At 59.5% G+C, this 22,518-nt stretch overlaps 1 protein-coding gene across 1 annotated transcript; it reads right to left on the bottom strand.

The window, feature by feature from the left end:
- Positions 1-19: 19 nt before the first annotated feature.
- Positions 20-22,518, bottom strand: ANO9 (anoctamin 9). Its single transcript, XM_052662273.1, has 24 exons — positions 22,475-22,518; positions 15,545-15,619; positions 15,316-15,441; positions 14,989-15,131; positions 13,781-13,827; positions 13,597-13,655; positions 13,442-13,515; positions 13,091-13,225; positions 12,515-12,611; positions 12,322-12,382; positions 12,164-12,246; positions 11,786-11,890; positions 11,523-11,684; positions 11,404-11,440; positions 11,083-11,194; positions 3,101-3,158; positions 2,897-2,994; positions 2,635-2,762; positions 2,402-2,554; positions 1,498-1,645; positions 868-969; positions 703-796; positions 498-606; positions 20-426 (listed from the first exon to the last, which is right to left on the bottom strand). The coding sequence occupies exons 1-24, from the start codon at positions 22,478-22,480 to the stop codon at positions 20-22; spliced, it is 2,619 nt and encodes an 872-aa protein (XP_052518233.1). The 5' UTR covers positions 22,481-22,518.

Raw genomic sequence — 22,518 nt, 5'->3', positions numbered from 1 at the left:
ACAGAAAAATTTTATTTCATTACAGAAAATTCTGCTGGTTGAAGGGAGCCAGGGGGTGGGGCAAGATCTGGGGCCCAGAAGTGAGAGGGCGGCCCCCTGCACTGTGGCTGCGCAGGAGCCTCTGCCGCTGCCCGCCCTCCCCTTCTAGGGCTGGCAGGAGTCCCTGAGAGTTCAAGTCACAGTGCCAAGCCTGAGCCCGAACGCATGGAGCAGGCCTCGCAGACCACGGACAAGGGTGCAGTCCACAGACACCCCAAACACACACGGGCCCCCAGGGCCCCCACACGCACTCGGGTCTTCTTAAAGCTCCCCACACACAGCCAGCCAGGCTGGGGTGGGAGGTGGTGTGGCAGCTCCTGAGTCGTGGGCCTCCGGGCACCACCTGCGCCGGGTCCCCTACACGTCCGTGCTCTTGGGGCTGCAGCTGGAGGCAGGAAAGGGGTTGAGTGGGCCCACCCCAGCCCCTCCCCGCTCCCAGCCAGCCCTGCCTCTCCACCTTTTTTGCCCCAGTCTCTGGTACTTCTTCTTCAGGACTTCATTCTTCACGGACTGTGGGACATCGGGTACGAACCAGGCCGCAATGAGCTTGATGCATAAGGCCACGTGCTGGGGACGGCAGACAGGGGACGACAGAAGGGCTGCACAGGGACGTCAAGGGTCAGAGAGCTGCCCCACTCCAGGGTCCCTGCCGTGCGGGCTCACCTCGAAGAGGATGAGGAAGGCCAGGCGGATCGCCAGGAGGAACCAGTGCTGCTCTGAGAAGCTGGAGTCCTGGGCAGAGAAATAGTCCCGGTACCTGGGGTGGGGAGCAGATGAGGTCAGGGGTCAGAAGTTCAAAGGGTGCTCACAGGGGGTGGGGGTCCAAACCTGCACTCGGTCACGTTCTCCCAGCCCTCGATTTTGGCAGGGTCCTGGAAGTCTTTGGTGTAGAACACAGACAGACTGTGGTTGACATAGCCGGTGAAGCAGCTGTGGGCAGAGGACAGGAGCTTGGTGTGGCCCCTCAGGCTTCCGGGGTGCTGGCTCGAATCCAGCCCGACGCGGTGGGGGCCGTCAGGGTGGGCCACGGTGCAGACCCTCTCCTCCTCCTCTGTACATGGGAGATGGGCCCTCGGGGAGGCCGAAGGGACTCGCAGGGGCTGGGGGAGCCTTCCTAGGAGAGACCCCTGGAGACCTAGCCCCCCGAAGGGCTGGAGGAGCTGGATGAGGACACCGTGCAGACCCCACAAAGCGCCTGACTTCGGAAGGGGAGCCACTCCCACGGCGCTTGCTCAGAAGACGGCTAGCTCTGGGACACTAATGCCCTCCTGGGGTCCAGTCCGCACTCCCGGGCTCCACCCCGGGTCTGCAGGGCGGCACAGGGCGGGAGCAGACCACCCCAGGAGAAACTGGGAGCATCGAGCCCTGCCCTGGGCTCCCCTGGGGCGGGGCCAGTTTCGCAGGGGCCTCTGGACAGTTGGAGACTCCCGCAGGGGCGGTGTGGCAGCGCCCCCTTACTCGACTTCAGACTGGGCACCTCTCCGGCAGGGGCCGTAGTGGTGCTTGTACACCGTGCGGGGGATGAACTCGGACGTGAAGGCGATGACCATCCCGTTGGCGATGACCGCCAGCACACCGATGATCTCCAGCACCTGCAGCCAGGCCCCTGGGCCACCAGAGGGAGGGAGGCCTGGTCTGCCTACGAGCCTCCTCCCCCGGCCCCATTGATTCCCCAAGGCTGGGAGCCCAGAGGGCCAAGAGCCTTGTCACACTTATGCCTGTGGCGACTGCAGGCGCCTGGTGAGGACACTCTGGGCCAAGGCCAGCAGAGGGCACATGCCACTCTCCTGCACCCTGCTTCTTGACACGGACAGTGAGAGGCCCAGGTCTCCATCCCCCATGTTATGCCTGGACCTTTCAGCTGCCCCCAGGCCTGCTCTGCCTCCTAGGTTCCCCCACCCAGGGCAGGGGCAGACCCCCCTACTGGTCCCAGGACGAAGCCTCCCTCCCAGGGCTCTCTCCTGCTGCCCTGCCCAGCACTCCATCTCCTTGCTTCACCCCTGACCCCATCCGCCCCGGCAAGGCCAGCCAAGGTGACCGAGCGCCTGCCCCCAGCTGCTGGACATCTCTCCCCCGGCTTCCTGTTCTGAGAGTCCAGCCTCTCTGCACCCACTTCCCAGCGGCTCTGGCCCTTCAACCCGACTGGGCGCGGGGGGGGGGGGGGGGGGGGGGGGGGGGGGGGGGGGGGGGAAGGTTGGTGGGGTCATGCCTTCCTGGGGCCTGGGCTCAACCCCCAACCCAGGCAGACCCTGGGAAGGGCTGGGGGCCGCCGCGGGGTGAGGGCCCCTCTTGCCCCGAAGGCTTAGAGCTGGGGTTTCAGGGAGACTGGCGCTGGCCGGCCCGCCCCTGGCCGGCCCCTGACCGATGTCCTTGGCCTTGCGTGGCACCAGGCGCCGCTGCAGCCGCACCATCTTGATGGCGTCCAGGCGGATCTCCACGAGGTTGCTGAGGAGCGCGAGCAGCGGGGCGAGCGGGAAGGCAGCCACGAAGATGGTGGTGAATCCGTACTGGATCACTGCGGGCGGCGGCGGTCAGCCTGCGCCTCCTCGCCGGCCCCTCTGCCAGCCCCTCGGCCCCCAGCCCCACCCCGCGTACTCATCTCCATGAACTCGTTGAACAGGCTGAAGGTGTAGACTGGGTTCAGGCGATAGTTGCGCTGCCAGTGGCCCAGATCGGGGTCCTGAGACCGGGCCCGCAAGGAGCGATACTTGTGCGCCAGCCACCTAGGGGTCAGGAGAACCGGGTGGAGAACGGGGAGGAGCAGGGGGCCCGGGCGAGGGGCGGGGGCGGGGCGTGCTGCGGTTCGGGACTCCCTGCGGTGGGCGGCGCCCGGGGCGGGGCTGGGGGGTGTCCTCACGGCTTCAGATACTCCACGCAGTTGCTGAGCGTTTGCTTCAGCCCCATGATGACGGCCATCTGCACGAACAGGTCCATCATGCAGCCGCTGAGGTGGCACTGCAGGGGCAAGGGCGGGAGGTGCGCACGGGCACGGGGCACCGGCAGAGGCCAGGAGGGAGGGCAGTTCGGGAAGAGGGCAGTAGGGCACCCGGGACAGGCTGACCTCCTCCAGCTTCCACAGCCCCGCCAGGCGCACCGTCTTCCCGGGGTGACCGTTGATCCTGTGGAGGACAGCCAGGCTGAGGCAGGCGGCAGGACAAGAGTGGGATCGGGGCACAGTGGGCCCTGGAGGGGAGGGAAGCAGACCCGCCCCACAGGTGAGCAGCGGCCAGATGTGAGCCTTGTGCCCAGACACGCCTGTGGGCACGTGCTGGCACACACAGACCGCTAGACCATTCAGGTGTGACCTAAATCAGACCCCTTACGATTATACAGTGGAGGTGACAAACAGATTCAAGGGATTAGATCTGATAGACACAGTACCTGAAGAACTGTGGACAGAGGTTCATGACATTGTACAGGAGGCAGTGATCAAGACCATCCCCAAGAAAAAGAAATGCAAAAAGGCAAAATGGTTCTGCTGCTGCTGCTAAGTCGCTTCAGTCTTGTCCGACCCTGTGCGACCCCATAGACGGCAGCCCACTAGGATCCTCTGTCCCTGGGATTCTCCAGGCAACAACACTGCAGTGGGTTGCCATGGTTATCTGAAGAGGCCTTAAAAATAGCTTAGAAAAGAGAAGCAAAAGGCAAAGGGGAAACGGAAAGACATACCCATCTGAATGCAGAGTTCCAAAGAATAGCAAGGAGAGATAAGAAAGCCTCCCCCAGTGATCAATGCAAAGAAATAGAGGAAAACAATAGAATGGGAAAGACTAGATCTCTTCAAGAAAATTAGAGATACCAAGGGAACATTTCATGCAAAGATGGGCAAAATAAAGGATAGAAATGGTATGGACCCAACAGAAGCAGAAGAGATTAAGAGGAGGTGGCAAGAATACACAGAAGAACTATACAAAAAAGATCTTCACGACCCAGATAATCATGATGGTGTGATCACTCACCTAGAGCCAGACATCCTGGAATGCGAAGTCAAGAGGGCCTTAGGAAGCATCACTACGAACAAAGCTACTGGAGGTGATGGAATTCCAGTTGAGCTATTTCAAATCCTCAAAGATGATGCTGTGAAAGTGCTGCACTCAATATGCCAACACACAGGAAAAACTCAGCAGTGGCCACAGGACTGGAACAGGTCAGTTTTCATTCCAATCAAGGAAAGGGAATGCCAAAGAATGCTCAAACTACCGCACAATTGTACTCATCTCACATGCTAGTAATGTTCAAAATTCTCCAAGCCAGGCTTCAGCAATACGTGAACCGTGAACTTCCAGATGTTCAAGCTGGTTTTAGAAAAGGCAGAGGAACCAGAGATCAAATTGCCAACATCTGCTGGATCATGGAAAAAACAAGAGAGTTCCAGAAAAACATCTACTTCTGCTTTATTGACTATGCCAAAGCCTTTGACTGTGTGGATCACAACAAACTGTGGAAAATTCCAGAGATGGGAATACCAGACCACCTGACCTGTCTGCTGAGAAATCTATAAGCTGGTCAAGAAGCAACAGTTAGAACTGGACATGGTACAACAGACTGGTTCCAAACTGGGAAAGAAAAATGTCAAGGCTATATATTGTCACCCTGCTTATTTAACTTATATGCAGAGTACATCACACAACATGCTGGGCTGGATGAAGCACAAGCTGGAGTCAAGATTGCCGGGAGAAATATCAATAACCTCAGATATGCAGATGGCACAGAAAGCGAAGAACTAAAGAGGCTCTTGATGAAAGTAAAAGAGGAGAGTGAAAAAGTTGGCTTAAAACTCAACATTCAGAAAACTAAGATCATGGCATCCGGTCCCATCACTTCATGGCAAATAGATGGGGAAACAATGGGAACAGTGACAGACTTTATTTTCTTGGGCTCCAAAATCACTGCAGATGGTGGCTGCAGCCATGAAATTAAAAGATGCTTGCTCCTTGGAAGAAAAGCTATGACCAACCTAGACAGCATATTAAAAAGCAGAGACATCACTTTGCTGACAAAGGTCTGTCTAGTCAAAGCTATGGTTTTTCCAACTGTCATGTATACATGTAAGAGTTGGACTATAAAGAAAGCTGAACGCTGAAGAATTGATGCTTTTGAACTGTGTTATTGGAGAAGACTCTTGAGAGTCCCTCGGACTACAGGGAGATCCAACCAGTCAATGCGAAAGGAAATCAGTTCTGAATATTCATTGGAAGGACTGATGCTGAAGTTAAGACTCCAATAGTTTGGCCACCTGATGTGAAGAGCTGACTCATTAGAAAAGAAAATCATGCTGGGAAAGACTGAAGGCAGGAGGAGACGGGGACGACAGAGGACGAGATGCTTGGATGGCATCGCCGACTTGATGGGCGTGAGTCTGAGCAAGCTCTGGAGGCTGGTGGTGGACGGGGAAGCCTGGCGTGCTGCAGTCCATGGGGTCACTGAGAGTCGGACACGACTGAGCGACTGAGCTGAGAGCGGAGTTCACAAGCCAGCTAAAGAGCATCCAGACAAGACTCGAATAGAGAAGCCTTGTTCTTTGATAGAAAAAATTAGGATCGTATGCTTGAGACAGATAGAACGACAGGCCCCCAAGGACGTCCACATTGTGACTCCTGGCATTCGTTATATGACACGGCAGCATTAAGGGTGCCAGTCAGCAGACCTTAAAATGGACAGAGAGTCCTGGGTGATGTACGTGTGCCCACTTTAATCACCAGAGCCCTTAACTGAGGAAGGAGGAGAGTCGGGGACGATGAAACAAAAGGGACTCAGCCTGACGCCCCTGGCTGTGCAGACAGGAGGATGGGGCCAGGGGCCACAGACCCCAGGCAGCCTCCAGAAGCCGCAGGGAGCAACAGCGCGGATTCTCCCCGGAGGTCTCCAGACAGAATGCAGCCCTGCTCACACCTTGACTTCAGTCCAGCAAGACCCTTTCTGGACTCGGCCTCTAGAACTGTCCATAACACGGATTGTTTAAAGGCACTAAGTTGTGGTAAAAGAAAATTGATACAGTATGTAGGTCAGCGCTCCCTAGAAGAATAAACATGTAAATAACTACAAAAAAGGAAAAGTGAAAAAGAAGAGAAAAATAAAATTAATGCTAGCAAAGCGTAACAGAGTAAAATTTACACAGTAAGATACTAGACTGTAATGACCGGAATTCACAGAAAGAGCGAAACATTCAGGCAAATGAGGGGACTTGGTGTGTGCAGAAGGTGGTGGTGGTGACGGAATAGTCAGCAGACGGTTTGGGGACAGCTGGCTGTCACTTGGAAACAAAACAAGCTTCCCTCCTGTGCCCCTTGCTGCAGAACCAGTTCCTGCGGATCAAAGATCTGAGTGTTTAAAACTATTGACACCATAAGCAGAAAGGAAACCACAGCTGAACACACTGTTAATTCTGAGGAGGGGGAGGCCTTTTTGAGCGTGGCATGAGAAACAGGAACTGTGAAGAAACGTACTGATAACCCTCGTAATAAAAAGAAGCTGCCTTCAGAGGGACACGAGAGACTGCCTAGGCTTTCGCCTCCTCGCCTGGAAGCGCAGCCTGCAGGGACGGCGCACGGGAGGAGGCAGAGTCGGCCTCGTCTGCTCCTCCGCCTGCTGACTGTGTGACCCTGAGGAGCATCTTAACTTCTCCATCAACCCATCTGTGAAATGGGGTTTAGAGTCCCTACCCCGTAGGGCATGTTGACGAACATGACTTAGGATAGAATGTGTGAGTGTCTGTGACGTGAGTTATTATTATAAAGACATATTCCATCCTGCCAGGGAAAATCAACTGAGTCCTTCGTTATCCAAAGTCAGTGGAGGGCTGCAAATCTTCAGTCGTGAGGAAAAGCAGCTGGACGACAGAGAGAGACTGCGGCAAAGGACCAGGAAGATGGACCCTTTAGGAAATGAGACGAGGAGAGGAAATGGGATTCCTCTGGTGGCCCAGCGGCTAGGACTCCAAGCCCCCCGTCCCGGGGACCCAGGCTCAATCCCTGGTCAGGGTACTAGATCCCACAGGCCGCAACGAAGACATGGTGCAGCCAAACAAATATTTAAAAGAAAAGAACTTAAGGGGAAAAAAGAACGCTGATGTCTTCAAGAGCATACTGTATCTGTGGAAACAAGAAAAGGGCACCATAAGGATAACAAAGACCAAAAATCTCTCAGAAATTAAGACTTTGTCTTAAAATTCTTAAAAAAAAACAACAGAAGGCAAAAAAGACAAAGTGAGAGAACTTTCTCCAGACGTGGAGTGCAGAGACAGAGAGACAGGCCACACGAGAGAGAAAGGCAGAAGCGCAGAGGACAGCCCGGGAGGACCAGGACTCACATGAAGGGGAAGCGAGGGGAAAGCTTACAGGCCTGAGGTTAAAAAGAAGAAAAGTTCGCGAGCTTAAGCAGGACTTGGCTCTTTCATTGGAAGGTGCCGACAACTGCCCAGCACAGTGCGGGAAGAAAAGACTCACCCCGAGTGTCCCCCTGCTTAAAGAGAGGACCCTAACTTCAAACAGAAGATCCCTCTGCCAGAGGGAAAAAATCTAGGTCAACTAGGAAAAAACAAGACTCAGATTTTCTGCACCCTTCTCATCACCCATTTTGCACGTTCAACGACAGAGGAGCCATGTCTTTGAAGTTCTACAAGGGAAGACTGTTTGGAAGCTAGACTTCACTACCCAACCTTATCAGTCATGTGCCAGGGCAGAACATGACGCCTTGAGACATAGAAGAACTCAGAAAGTTTACCTCTCCGATGTACCTTCTCAGAATAAATGAAAGCGAAAACCAAGAAAGAAGGAGGCTTGGGAATCAGAAAGTGATGGTCCTCACCCAGGAAAGCAGCAATGGAAGCTCCAAGAAGACAGATGTGCAGGAGGCGCGGAGGGCAAGCAGCCGAGGCTGGGAGAGGGCAGGGCTCCCAAGGAGGCCCATGGACAAAGGGACCCCGCGCAACAAGCAGTTTGCACAGACATACAAGGCGGGAAAGGCAGCTGGGAACAACAGGAACAATGAAGAGCTGTACGACAAAGAAATGGTCAAAAAAGAAGCAAATAAAATATGACATGATTTTAAGAACGTCAAAAGAGAATCCATTTGATCTTGAGATTACGAAAATGCTCAGATGATATGAACAGTTTATAGAAACGGAAATTTAATGACCAATAAGTATCTGGGAAGAAGCTGGATTCTCACTAATAGGTTTTAATAAGGCGCCTTGAAAGATGAGAAGCGTTTGTTGGTCAGATCAGCAGGGGGTGTGCACACGCACAGCGTGTGTCTCTGTGAGTCACCACAGCGCTTCTGGAGGTTGCTTTAGCAATGCTCATCTCCGCGTAAACGTGCACTCCCAACTTTCAATTGAAATGGCTGGCTGCCGACACCCATGGCCGGGCATCACCTCAGAGCTGGGAGGGAACTGGAGAGGCCTGCAGCCCACTCGACACATCCTGCTGGATTGAACCTGCGGGGCTGACGTCTGAACAGCCAGCAGCCCCTCCGAACAGCCGGCAGCCCCGCCTTGCCCGGAGCACCCAGGACTTGGGCCCCGCGGGTGGGCCGGGGGCACCCGCTGGATGGGATGCACGCCTGGCTGAACCCCTGGGCCTCCTATCTGACCTTTAATCCCCCTGCACAAGCGAAAAGATAGAGACACTTCCAGGGGGTTGAACAACCAAAGACTCAGATCTCAGGGTTGAGCCAATGGACACCGAGACCCCGCGCTGTCCCTCCCCCAGCTGGGCTCCCAGCATACCAAAGGCATCCTCCTTCCTCCAGGCAAGACACCAGGGATTCCCCTTCGGGAACTGACAGAGCAAGAGGCCCCACCAGGAGACACGTGGTCCAGAGCACCCTGGCACATGCCTTTCTCAGTTAAAGACATGTGTCCAAGAATAAGACGTCGAAGGAAGGTCTCTAACACCAGAATCAGAGACCAGTCAACAGAAGAGCATAGCACACTTGCAAGGAGCAGAAGCAGCGCCAGAGTGGCAGGAAGAGAGGCCACGTTCTCAGACGAGGAGACCCTGGTGTCCCGGCAACACCAAGAGGGGGCTGTGAAGACCCTGAAACGGCGACAGGAGTCCTCTGAAACTAAGAACCCAAGCAGAAGGGAGGCACTCCAAGGAAAGTTCTGAGAAACTGGGACAAGGATGGAAGGAAAAAGCGAAGAAAATTGGATGATAAATTCAGAAGACCCGATTTCCGAACAAAAAGAATTTCCCAGACGGGAACAGAGGGAACCAAAGGAGGGGCTATCAGACACATCAGAAAATCACTGAGACGGAAGGACCCGAGGCTCCAGGCCCAGCGAGCACCCGGTAATTTCTTTCCACTTGATCAGCCTGGATTCTGCATTCCTGGCCAGCGCAGGAGTGAGGCCTATGGAGGGAGACAGGGCAGGAGCGGGCTCTGAGGGACCAGGGTTCTGGGTCAAGTGCTCTTTAGAGGCCAGGAGAAGGGCAGCAGTCAGCGGCCAGAGGCGGCCCCGGTGTGGGGCGGGAGAAGCACGGGCTGGGGACGCCAGAAACTGGGCACGACAGGGAGAAGGGCGTTTGAAAGGGCCACGCAGGCGCGTCTGCGTGGTGGTGGAGACCGCCCAGTAGAGGCAGAAACGGGGTGTGTGGAGGACAGAGGCGTGAATTACTGAAGCAACGTGCAATGAGAAACAGCCTCCGACTCACACTGCTAAGACGTTTCCGGAGACGGAGGATAGTGAGAAGACGCAGAGTCAGAATCGCGTTGCCGTCAGGCCTGTGGAGCAGAACCCTGGAAGCCAACAAAGCTATCCCTCAAGCCTGCGGAAGACCATACCCAGCGCAGCACCCTGCCCCAAGCAGCCGCGCAGCGAGGCCCTCAATAGAGGGACCTGTGCAGGTGATCTCCTGCACACCCTTTCTCAGGAAGCCCCTGGAAAACTTGAGGTCCTCCCTGGCAGAGGGGGATGGGCTCGCCAGGATGGGAAGGCCAAGCAGAGCCTGGAGACGGGGACAGACGCCAGGAAGGCCTCTCCAAGGACCTCACGATGTCTTTCAAGGGACTGGGAGGGGTTTTCTGTTTTCAAAGTTCTGCTAGAGAGTTTGGGGTTAATGAGTCTGAGCAAACCCCAGGAGGCGGTGAAGGACGGGGAGGCTGGCGCACTGCAGTCCATGGGGGCCACAAAGAATCGCACGTGACTCAGCGCCTGAACAGCAGTGCAACTTACAAAAGCTGAGCAACCACGGAGAACACGTGGAGCGGTCACTTTCTTCCGAAAAGACAAGAAAACGTCGATTGAATCGAAAGGCTAACTCCACGAATTTGGAAGGTGAGGGGGAGTGTGTGCCTGTGCCTGGTATATGAGACGCCCACTGCCGCTTTACTTACAAAGCTCAAAACTGGAATTAACCCGAATGGCCACCAACTGTGGTTAAATAAATTCAAGAACATCTCTCAAAGGAATGCTCATGTATGGCTTTAAAAACAAAGCCTCCCCACCCTTGCGGACAGGGAAGGTGCCTACTGTGTGCTTTCAGGGGGAGGCAGAGAGGATAATTTACACGACAGACCACGTATGTCAGCGGTGTGCCTGGGACTTCCCTGCTGGCCCCGTGGCTGAGAATCCGCCTGCCAGTGCAGGGGACACAGTTTCAGCCCCTGGTCCAGGCAGATTCCACACGCCACCACAGGGCAACGACGCTGGCACCGCGACTGCTGAGGCCCGTGTGCCCGGAGCCACGCTTTTCGGCAGGAGCCACAGCAAGGGGAAGCCCTCACGCGGCAACTAGAGAGCGGCCTCAGACCATCACACGTGCACAGCAGCGAGGCCACGGCCCAGCCAAGGCACACACACACGCTCCAAAACAGGCGCATCTGTGCGTGCTTAGATGTGTAAAGACATCTGGGCAGACGCAACAAACAGTGCCATCTCTGGGGACATGAACTGGACAGTCGGGGGTGACTGCGCTCTTCTTTCACACGTTTCTCTATTAGGTTTCCACGTGTTCTGAGCTTGATTCATTTTAAAAAGTAAAAAGAGCGTGTGTTTCCATTTCCAGGGTCAGAGAGCACGTGAGAGCCGGTGGCCCTTACCTGCCCAGGATGAAGGCGATGTAGATCAGGGAGGAGAAGTGAGCAAAGAACTGCAGGGTGAAGAACTTGACAGTGAACTTGCTCTCTCGCTCTGAAAAGGTCCTGGGCTTCTCTGGAATGAGACGCGGGCCATCCTTCCCCCAGCTCTTCCCCCAGTGACAGCCCACGCCCAGCCTGTCCATATCCTGAAAACTTGGGTCACCTGGGACCCTCACCTGTCTCCCAGGCGGGATGCCCTGGCCTCTCATGGGCCCCATTTCCCCACCCCAGGGTTCCAAGACCCCCACCCTGAATCCTCTCCCCGCAAAGCCCTTCTCTCACCAAAGTCACAAAGCTTCAGGGCCACATATTTGTTGATCTGCAGGAGGCGAGACAGGGCTCACCTTGGACCTGGGCGGAGCCGCACCCTGCCCCGCACCCTCCCCTGGCCCGACCCCTACCTTGGTCATGAGGATGATGGTCACATACTGAACCAGGGCCCCGCTCACCACCACAGCCGTGGTCACCTGCTCCCCCAGGAAGGGCAAGGCCGAGCTGAAGAGGGCGGCAGCCAGCACTCGGTAGACCACCAGGACGTGGGCCATGCCAATCATGAGGCAGATCTAGGTGGCGGCAGGGTGGGCGGGGTCAGGGAGCTGCCGCAGCTGCTCTCCAGCCTCTGGGGTGGCGGCAGGGTGGGCGGGCTCAGGGAGCCCAGGAGTACCATCAGGAGGGACAGGAGAAGGATGACGGTGCTCCGCAGGTAGGAGTGCTGGTGCAGTGGCGGCTGGTAGTCCGGGCAGGTGATGAGCCCCAGAGCCATTTCCTCCTGTGGAAGGCACCCAGCTGGCCTCAGACGCCGGAACTGCCTCAGACACAGAACCCCCTGGGGCCCAGGATGCCCCCCTCCGACAGAGGACCCCCTCAGACACAAGAACCCGTTGGACACTGAACCCACTCAGACACAGAACTCCTGGGACGTGGAACCCCTCGGACACGGAACCCCCTCGGACACGGGAACCTTCGACGGGAAGCCCCTGGACACGGAACCCCTCGGACTCAGCAGCTCCCAGGGCCCGAGCCAGCCGCCGGCCGGCCTCACCTGGTCCTCGTCCCACCCGTACAGCTCCCACTGAAGGACCACTTGGGCTCGCTCCCGCTTCCATAGCTCCAGGAACACGGTGGCTGCGGCAGAAAGCGGAGGCCTCAGGGGCGTGTCTACGTGTGTTGCTCAGGTGACCCCAGGTCCGCGCGACTCACCCCACAGCGCCATGAAGATGGCGAACAGCACGGTGCCCTCGTTGTCGAAGAGGTGGGTGAGCTGGAGGGAGGGGCACGTGGGACCGGGGCGGCCTTCCCCACCCCCGGGCCCAGGCCTCCCCTTCCCCGGGAGGACCTGCCGGGCCCGCCTCCCCGGGACCGGCGACCGCAGGGGCCCCCACCCCGCGCAAACCTTGGCATAGGCGCAGGTGTCTGAGAGCCGCTGGAACCTGCGGTTGTGGTCGCCTCGAGGGCACATGTAGATGTCGTGGGCCTTGCAGATCTCCTTGCTGAGGGCGCAAGGACCGAGTTGGCCGCCGAGGTTTCCTGTGGACCCTCGAGGGGCCCCTCCCTGGACCGCCCCTTCCCTGACTCCGCCCACCCTCAGCTTCAGTCCCGCCCCTTCTCTGGCCCCACCCCACCCGCAGCTTCAAGTCCGCCCCTTCCCTGACTCCGCCCACCCTCAGCTTCAAGCCCGCCCCTTCCCTGACTCCGCCCACCCTCAGCTTCAAGTCCGCCCCTTCTCTGCCCCACCCACCCTGCTTCAGTCCCTCCCCTTCCCTGGCCCCGCCCCACCCTCAGCTTCAGGCCCGCCCCTTCCATGACTCCACCCACCCGCAGCTTCAAGTCCGCCCCTTCCCTGACTCCGCCCCACCATCAGCTTCAGGCCCGCCCTTTCCCTGACTCCGCCCACCCGCAGCTTCAAGTCCGCCCCTTCCCCGCCCCACCCACCCTGCTTCAGTCCCTCCCCTTCCCTGGCCCCGCCCACCTTATCTGGCTGGCTTCGAATCGGGAAAACCCGCTCAGGAAGACGATGAGGCCCACCACTGCGGCGGGCACCAGCATGTAAGTGTACCAGCCGAGCCAGGCGAAGTACAGGGCCACTTTCTCTCCAAAGTAGTCCCTACGGGCACAGCGTCCCGTCAGGGCCACTCCCACCAGGGGTGACGGCCAACGCCTGGGTGAAGCTCGCCATGCTGGGGGCAAGGAGTGTACCGAGGGCATCTAAATGTGTGTCTAAATGGTTCGCCAGACAGCTGTTTGCTGAAGGCATCGGTGTATCTACAGAGGGGCAGCCTGCCTGCGGGGGGCACAGGTGTGTCCCCGAGGGCAGTAGTACCTGATGTCACTAATTGGCTGCCTTTGGAACATGCTTCTCCACCGGGCCCATGTCTTCTTTAGGTGCGCCTCCCCCTGGGCACAGGTGAGACACAGTGAGAGCTTCCTGCCTCAAGTCCTGCCCTCAGGGCCCCTCCCAGCCGGCCCACTCCTCACCTCGTGCAGGGGGAACCCAGCCTCAAAGACCCCATCCTTCACCAAATCCTGGAGCGTGTCTGGTGGTCAGAGGGGTTCTCAGGTCAGAAGGGGTGGGGATGAGGGAGGACTCTGTCCCGTTCTCCCCATGCGACGCCCCTCCTGGAGCGCTGCGGCACAGGCCACCTGCCCATCCAGTCCTTACCACCCGCTGCCGTCTTGCTGTTCAGGACAAAGTCGACAATTCGGATTCTAGAACACAACAGCTGGTTCAGGAGGGTCCTCTGTCTGGCCAGGTTCCAGGCTCCTCTTCATCCTGGCAGAACCCCCAGACGACCAGCCGGGACTGCCTGGCCAGAGCCCAGAATCCAGGACTCATCTGGAAGCGCACTTCCTCGAATGCTCCCAGGGTCCAGCTGCGCCGTGGTTGCGGGGTGGGCCTCCCTCAGGGTGGTCTCTCCCGTCCCAAGGCCCCAGTGCTCAGCCCTACAACTGGCAGTCCAGCTTCCTCCAGGATTCTGCACCTCCAATCACACCTCCCACCTGGAGCCTCAGTGTGTTCACAGCACACCCTTTATGTGCACAGATAGATCCTCCTTACACCCCTGTGAGCCATTTTGCCTATGGGAGGCTGAAACTCAGGGAGGGTGAGTAACTTGGCCAAGGCCACACAGCCAGGAGGTGACACACCCAGGCACCTGACTAGATCCTGCTCCTCTGGAACCCTTCCTATGAGACACAGCTGCCCAGGTGTCCCAGGGCCCTCCCCACAGCCTGCTCCTTCCAGGCTCCAACAAGCTGCCCTCACTCATGTGTCCTCCCAAGCCAGCCAGTTCTCCTGAGCTCACAGGAAGCCCCCCTCCATTGCCTCATATCCAAACTCCCAGACTGTTCCTTGTTGACCTCCCTGACTGGCCCCCGGGGAGTTCAGAGGGCTGGCCTAGGACCAGGAAGGTGCTGGAGGCGGGGTGTGGGGAGGGCAGGTGGACTGGCTTGGTGGCTAAATGATCAGACTGGGGAGAAGCAGGTTCCTAGAGAGAGACAGGAGGTGTGCAGTGCCTGGGAGGCAGGGACAGGTGTCCAGAGAAGGGCATTCAGTCTGGAGAAAAGAGGTGGAGACTGAACCCAGGGCGACGACCTCAGAACCCAGGAGGGACAGCCAGGAGAGCCCTCCCACCCTCTCCGAATGCCAGCCGCCCTTTAAGGCTGGCTTCTGGTCTGCATCTGGGGACACAGTCACAGATGTAACCTTCAAGCACATTTTCCAGTATTACAGGCATGGTAAGGAAGGCACAGACGGTTGCCCCCTGTGGCCTCTGCTCCGGGACCATACCTGGGAGCCTTGCTGCCTGTCTGGACCACCATGTAGGTGAGCAGGGGTCCACCTGGCCCCGCTCTGGGCCAGTCTCTCACCTGTTGGTGGCTTGGATGTAAGTTGGCCTGGACAGCTCCCCTCTGGGGACAGTGTCCTCGGGCTCCGTAAGTCTCCAGTACCGGTCAAAGATGCTATTGTCAGCTCGGATCCCGAAGAACTCCTTCTCCTGGTCCTCCATTGCCTGAGGGTTGGGGCGGCATGAGACCCTCTGCCCCACCTTGGGACCCTCACCCTTCATCCAAGGCCAACAGTCTGTCCCCTCCATCTCTGGCATGAGGCCACAGGCAACCTCCCCAGACTCCTTCCTAGGACCCACCCAGCCCCCTGTGACCGCTGCACCCAGGCAGGGCCCTCAGCCCGCCCACCTTGTAGCGAAAGCCCTGGTTCTCAAGCTCTTCCAGGAACCGCCGCTGCCGCTGGACCTGCCCGGGGTTTCTCTGGGTGCGACGATCGACCACAAACACATAGTCCCACAGCTCAGGGGCCTCGGTCTAGAGGAAAGAGGCATGGGGCCCAGGGCTGGCAACCAGAGCAGGCCGGGTGCAGGGCGTGGGGGCGTGGGACCAAGCCCAGGAGGGGCTCATGCAGGCTCACCTCGCAAGTATTGATGTCCATCAGCGGAAGGCTCTCACCCTCAGTCGGCACCAGGATCCGGAGACTCTCTTCTCCCTGGGGGGTGAAGCGCAGACGGGACAGAGGCTGGCACTCGCTGCCACAGTAGCGCGCCTCCCAGGCTGGGTGCTCTGGCACCAAAGGGATGGTTTCCGGCGGGGCTACGTGCACACTGAGGCTGCAGCACAAATGGCTGGCAAAGGTTTGTTTGGAAACGTACAAAGAGCACCCCGAATTCATAAGAAAAGCCCGGCAGCCCAGTGAAAATGGGCCAAGATGCAAATGGACACTTCACAGAAGAGGAGCGCCCAGGTGAAAACATGGAACTCGAGGGTGAAGCCGTTGGAAAATGCAGGCACCACCGTCCCCCTGCTTGGCAGCAAACGTTTCACAGTCAGTGTTAACCATCCAGGCGTGGGAGTTCCCGGCACTTGCCGGGGCCGGGCTTCAGTCCTGGGTCAGGGAACTGAGACCCTGCAAGCACATTGTGACCAAAAAAAAAAAAAAAAAACCCTGGTGATCTATAAAAATACTGAATGGAACATAATACTGTAAATCACCTGAAAATCATATAATATTGAAAATAAGCTATGTGTAAAAAAAAAAAAAAAGCCAGGGTGACTCAGCAGCACCCCCATGTGCTGCTGTTGTGCACGCCTTGGCGCCTGAATTTGAGAAACCTCCCAGACCCCCCTGGCCTCCTTTTGAGTCAGAGAAAGGTGCGCACACTAGCATATCCTATGCTAAGTCGCTTCAGTCGTGTCCAACTCTGTGTGACCCCATAGATGGCAGCCCACCAGGCTTCCCCGTCCCTGGGATTCTCCAGGCAAGAACACTGGAGTGGGTTGCCATCTCCTTCTCCAATGCATGAAAATGAAAAGTGAAAGTGAAGTCGCTCAGTTGTATCCGACTCCCAGCGACCCCATGGACTGCAGCCCACCAGGCCCCTCCGTCCATGGGATTCTCCAGGCAAGAGTACTGGACATTTCATACCAAAACTGGAATAATCCAGGCCCTCGTCAGTTTTCTTCCCAGGTGGCGCTAGTGGTAAAGAATCCACCTGCCAACGCTGTAGACACAGGGGTCGAGGGTTTGATTCCTGGGTTGGGGAGACCCGCTGGAAAAGGACATGGAAACCCACTCCGGTATTCTCGTCTGGGAAGTCCCATGGACGCCTGGTGGGCTACAGTCCATGGGGCGGCAAAGAGTCAGACGCCACCAAGTGACGAACACTTTCACTTTCACTAACGAACGTCCTTCTATGCTCCTCCCTCCGGGAGGTGAAATCCTCCCTGTTGAGGGTGGCCTGGACTCAGTGGCTAACTTTCATAAGAAAGTATGAAACGAGTCACTTTACAGAGGAGAGGCCTGGCAGAGGCCCCCAACCCGGGAGACGATGGCCCAGGCGATGGCGCGCAGCAGCTCATGGTCCCGAAAGCCCAGGGCCCCGTCCCAGCAGGAGGGGAGCCCCAGCGAGCAGACCCCAGAGTCAGGCGGCCAAGGACAAGGGGGACGGAGAGGCCACCACAGACGGGAGGGGCCGTGGGGACGCGGCGATGGTGCCGTGGGGGGCCTGCATGATACACTCGGAAAAGCCGGTAACGTGAGTCCAGGCCGAGTCAGGCTCTGCACCTGCACCGCGCCCCAGGCAACAGGCCCGGCAGGCCCTGCGCTGTCTTCGTGACACTTTAGGAAAAGGTACAGATTTGCAAAAACTGTACAAGTAGCAGTTGGGGGCTTCCCAAGTGGCCCAGTGGCAAAGAGCCTGCCTGCCAATGCGGGAGATGTGGGCTCCACCCCTGGGTCAGGAAGGTCCCCGGGAGGAGGAGATGACAACCCACTCCAGTACTCTTGCCTGGGAAAGAGGAGCCTGGTGGGCGACAGCCCATGGGGCCGCACAGGGTCCGAGCGACTCCGCACACACAGGGGTGGGGGAGCGGAAACGCTGGGCCTGGCACCCAGCTGGGAGGGCCGTCTTAGGCCTCACTGATTCCCAAAGAGCAGACAGCAGGCTAGCAGGGCTGGAGACAAAGTGACCCGGGGCCCCTGCTCTGGAAGAGCCACTGGGCTGAAGGGAGTGGGGGGCACAGGAGATGGGGAGCAGAGCAGGCAGGAAGGTCATCGGGGAAGCCCCTGGCCGAGGTGGGGGAAAGGCACCACCTCCGGGGCACCGCCTCCTCCGGGGCCAAGGTGGGGGAAAGGCACCGCCTCCAGAGCCAAGCGCCTAGCAGGTGCTGAGGCTTTGTGTCCTCAGGCAAGAACCCACCTCTCCCAGCCTTGGGGGGCTTGATACAACGCGGGCAGCATCCTGCAGCCCTGGCAAAGGGCTGGCCAGGCCGTGTGCGCAGTGAGAGGGGCCCCAGCCGTGCCCCAGCCAGCAGCTCCCCAGGGAGTGCGAGGGCCCCCGGAGGAAGCCAGGGATGAGGGCCTGGGGGCACTGAGAGCCTTTCTTGCAGGGCCTGGTGGCTCCCCATCCCACCGTGGGCCCACCGCCAGCCCACCACCCACTACTGCCCTTGGGCAGCCCCGCCTGGCTCACAAGCCTGCAACCCCTCACCCCCGTGCTTCGCAGCCGCCCAGTACTCAGTGTCCTGGCCAGGCCTTGCCCTGTGGCTCCCCCCGCCACTCCCCTTCTCCTCCCCGTGCATTCCTGCCTCCTCTAGAAAGCCTCACTGGACTGCTCCAGCCAGTCTGCCCTTGAGGGCTACCATTTGAATTTCAGATAAACAACAAATACCTTTTAGTGTAAGTATGTCCCAATTATTGCATGGGACATAACCTATACTGAAAAAAAAAATACTGTTGTGTGTGTGAAATTCAGCTTACTGGGGACCTGTTTTTTATTTTGTTTCGCTAAATCCAGGACTCGACCCCAAATGCCCACCCCCAGACACACCCAGAACTACTGGGTCCAGAGCCAGGCCTGGGTCTGCCCCCTCTCTCCCCTCTGTCTCAGCCACAAAACAGCCGGATCCGGGGTATGGGACGCCAGGGTCTTCATGCCCCAGTGCAGCCCCCGCCCAGCCGTCTGCCCCGCGAGCACTCACCCCCTCCGCAGGCCTGCCCCCTTCTGCCCCAGCTCCAACCCCGCACTGCCCCAGCCCTCGGACCTGCAGTGAGTTCAGGGCCAGAGGAGAAAGCCACCTCCTCAGGCCGGGCTGTGTGCATGTGCTCTGGGCTGAGGCGCCTGTCTCAGCGAAGGGAGTCAGGTCTCACGTAGGTGGGGACAAGGGACGTTGGTGCATTTCCGTCACCAGCAGCCAGCCCTGTGACTTGCCCACTATAGGAGCGAAGCATCATGTGGGACAAACTCGTGAGTGAAATGGGTCCTCACGTACTCGACCTCGGACCCAGGAGGAGGCCTACACTTGCTGGGCCGGGACCCCCTGCAGGATGACCCTCTGAGGGTCCCTTGCCGGAGGCCCACACAGGCTGGAAAAGAGAGGCTACCTCACATGAGCCTGAGGCTGAAGAGTGAGCAGGACCAGCAGCGGGAAGACGGGGTCCCAGCTGGGGAGACGGGGTCCCCAGGGTGGGGAGATGGGGTACCTGAGTGAGGAGATGGGGTCCCCAGGGCGGGAAGACAGGGTCCCTTGGGCGGGAAGATGGGGTACCTGGGGTGGGGAGACGGGGTCCCCGGGTGGGGAGATGGGGTACCTGAGTGAGGAGATGGGGTCCCCAGGGCGGGAAGACAGGGTCCCTGGGGCAGGAAGATGAGGTACCTGAGTGAGGAGATGGGGTCCCCAGGGCGGGAAGACGGGGTCCCTGGGGCGGGAAGATGGGGTACCTGGGGTGGGGAGATGGGGTACCTGGGGTGGGGAGATGGGGTACCTGAGTGAGGAGATGGGGTCCCAGGGCGGGAAGACAGGGTCCCTGGGGCGGGAGACGGGGTCCCGGGCGGGGAGGGACAGCACAGGGATCCAGGCAGGAGGAGGGAGCCTGGGGAGGACCATACCTGAGGGACTTCGAAAGGCAGCAGCGGGAGGCTAACCCACAAGTGGCCCCAGAAATGAGGCTGGGGCAGCTGTCTTTCCCCAGAGATATCACATGACTTTGGGGCATTACCCAGAGCCTCTTGGAAAAGGGGAGTCAGCCTTCCCTGGAGGCTGCTGTATGACCTGGACCAGAGGGGTCCCACGGGCACTGACCCCCATCACTGGGACACAGCCCCGCCCCGGTCATGACCTGGTTCCCCCAGGGAAAGGGCCGGCAGGCGCAGGAGCAGCAGCAGCCAGGCCTAAGTCCCCTGCCCCGTCCTGTCGAGCCACCCCACGCTCGACGTCTGGACGTCTGGTGCCCACACGCTCTGTGCCCAGCGGCCCCATCCCCAGGCCACCTGCCTGGGCCCCAGGCTCCAGGATCAGTCTGTCCATTGCCCACCTGTCCTCCAGGGAGAGAGGCCTTCACGGATTAGAACCAGGCTCCCCTAAAGTCACCCCCACCTCCAGCCAACCCAACTGCTTGGTGCACCTGAGGCGAGGTATCCAGGAGTTCTGCTGTCCCCGTTCACCAGGCCCCACCTCCAGGAAGCCACGTGTGCCCATCAGGCTCCCAGAGCCCAGGCAGGGGCAGAGGCTCCCCGGGCCCACTTGGCCTTGGGGGTCGCAGCCCCACCACATGCAGCTCCCCAGCAAGTCTGCGCACATGGACGGGGGAAGTTCCAGTCCTCCATGGGGCTTCCAGCCCCCACTCCCTGCAGGCCATGCACCCAGTGGGCCAGGCCCAGGACTGAGTCCAGGCCAGAGACCCAGTCAACACACCCACTGCCTGCTTGACTTCTTTAGAGGCTGCAGCTCCCCGGGAGACCAGCCCAGGCGTGGAGGCCAGGCCTGGGGATCCACACTCTGCCTGTCCATCCCCAGGCAGCTTGCAGGTCCCCGGCAGGGCACGGGGACTGCTGTGCGGGTGTGCCTGCCCCCCAGCTCCCGACCCTTCTGGCCGGGCAGCCTACCTGGAGCAATGACATCACCCCAGCCGCACGCAGCAGGCAGGGGCCTCCCCCAACCATCCATGGCCCGCCTCAGGCTTAGGGTCACACCGCAGCCCAGCCAGCACTCCATGCGCCCCTGGCTAGGCCCCACCAGCAAGCAGCGGTTTCATCAGCCCCAGGCTCAGACGTGGAGAGGCCTGCCCACGCATGCGATCCCCCACCTGGCTGTTTCCTCATCTTTCGGGGGCCACACCATGAAGCATGCAGGGTCTTACCCCCTGACCAGGGATCAAACCGACGCACCCTGCAGCAGCAGCGCCACCTCCTGGCCCCTGGGCCGCCAGGGAGGCCCCGGCTCCCTTGTCCCCGAGCCCTGTCATCTGCCTCCCTGCTCCCTTGGCCTTCCTTCCCACCATGCCTCCCTCTGTCCATCCATCTCATTTGTCAGGTCACATGTCTGTCTGGTCATCCACCCCAGATGCGGCCTGCTGTGAGTGCAGCCCTCACGGGCAGTGCCCAGCGTGAGTGGACACGGGCCTGGAGAGGCGGGTACCTGCTTGGCAGGGGAGGGAGCCCAGAGTCTGCCCCCGCCCCCTGGTAGTGTGGACAGGGCCTGAGGGGCAGCACACAGCTGGTGTCCAGGGACCTGCTCCAGAGCCTCGGTGCTCAGCACTTCAGCTCTGCAGAAGTGTAAAGGGCAAGAGGGCGGCCGCCAGCAGGTGAGACCAGCAGTTAGCAGAAGCTAGACCAGAGGGCTTCCGAACTGTGGTGTTGGAGAAGGCTCCTGAGAGTCCCTTGGACTGCAAGGAGATCCAACCAGTCAATCCTACAGGAAATCAGTCCTGAATATTCATTGGAAGGACTGATGCTGAAGCTGAAACTCCAGTCCTTTGGCCACCTGATGCGAAGAACTGACTCGTTGGAAAAGACCTTGATGTTGGGAAAGATCGAAGAAGGGGATGACAGAAGTTGACATGGTTGGATGGCATCACCGACTCAATGGACATGAGTCTGAGCAAGCTCTGCCAGTGTTGGTGATGGACAGGGAGGCCTGGCGTGCTGCAGGCCATGGGTCGCAGAGTCGGACGCCTGAGAGACTGAACTGCCCTGAGGCCAGAGGGCTGCACAGGCAGCGGTGGGCTTGGACTGCAGCTGGGGCCAGGGGTGGGGGGTGGGAAATGGAAGGGATGTGGCAGGGGAAGGGGATGCTTAGGTCTGGCTGGGGCCGAGCTCGCTCTCTGCTGTCTGTCTGTCTTTGCCCAAAGGCTGATTTTCTCGCCTTAGCTCCCTCCCCACCCTCCAACCCCATCCCCAGGCCACCACCCCCCAGCCCCAGGCCCCCCACCTCCTCCCAGCACAGGGCTGGCCTGGGAGCCAGCCTCAGCTGCCAAGGCTCCACAGCCCTGGCGCGGCCGAGGCGGAGTGCCAGGCCGCCTGCCTGGCCCACACCTGGGAGCGGCCGGAGGAGGGCGACGGGGAGGCGGGTTTCGCTCTCCACCTCAGCTCCGGTCTCCTCCCGGCCACCCACGGCTGCCCGGGGCCTCGAGACCTCGTCCCTGGCGGAGGAAAGAGAGGAAGTCCTCCCGGAGGCTCTCCTGCTCTGCCCCCAGATTCCGAATCCAGCAGCCTTCAGCGACTCCCACCCCGGCCCAGGCAGAACCCCCAGGGAGCGGAGGGCCCTGCCGGCCACCCTGGGTCTCCCCAGCCCCCTGCCCGCCGGACGCAGCCGCGAGGTCTGGGGTCCGGCTCCTGGCTCAGCGCCCGGGGGTGGCCACGCCGCCCGACCCCGCTCTCCCCGGGGCTCCCGGCGCAGGAGGCAAGCCCTTTCTTCCGTCCTGCCCCAGCCCCGGGGAGCGGGGGGACGGGGGCGGGGGACACGACCCCCTGCCGGCCCCCTCCCACTCTGCGGGAGACCGGGACGGGGGCGCGCGGGGCGGGAGGCTGGCGCCTGTCCCGGCGGGCGTGGCCTCGCGCGGACTCACCTGCATGCCGGTGGTCGTGGTCGCGCTGGGCTCAGGGTCGGAGG

The sequence above is a fragment of the Budorcas taxicolor genome, chromosome 25 (assembly GCF_023091745.1).
Source record: "Budorcas taxicolor isolate Tak-1 chromosome 25, Takin1.1, whole genome shotgun sequence".
NCBI classification, from domain to species: Eukaryota; Metazoa; Chordata; class Mammalia; order Artiodactyla; family Bovidae; genus Budorcas; species Budorcas taxicolor.
Note: the sequence above shows the minus strand (reverse complement) of the source record. Positions and strands in the feature narration are given on the sequence as shown.

Excerpts from the sequence above, each read along its gene's own strand:
- ANO9 (XM_052662273.1), bottom strand. Across the intron at positions 11,891-12,163 it reads ACGGGTGGGACGAGGACCAG|GAGGAAATGGCTCTGGGGCT; the intron begins GTGAGGCCGGCC and ends TGCCTTCCACAG. Across the intron at positions 11,441-11,522 it reads CCATCATCCTCATGACCAAG|ATCAACAAATATGTGGCCCT; the intron begins GTAGGGGTCGGG and ends CGCCTCCTGCAG.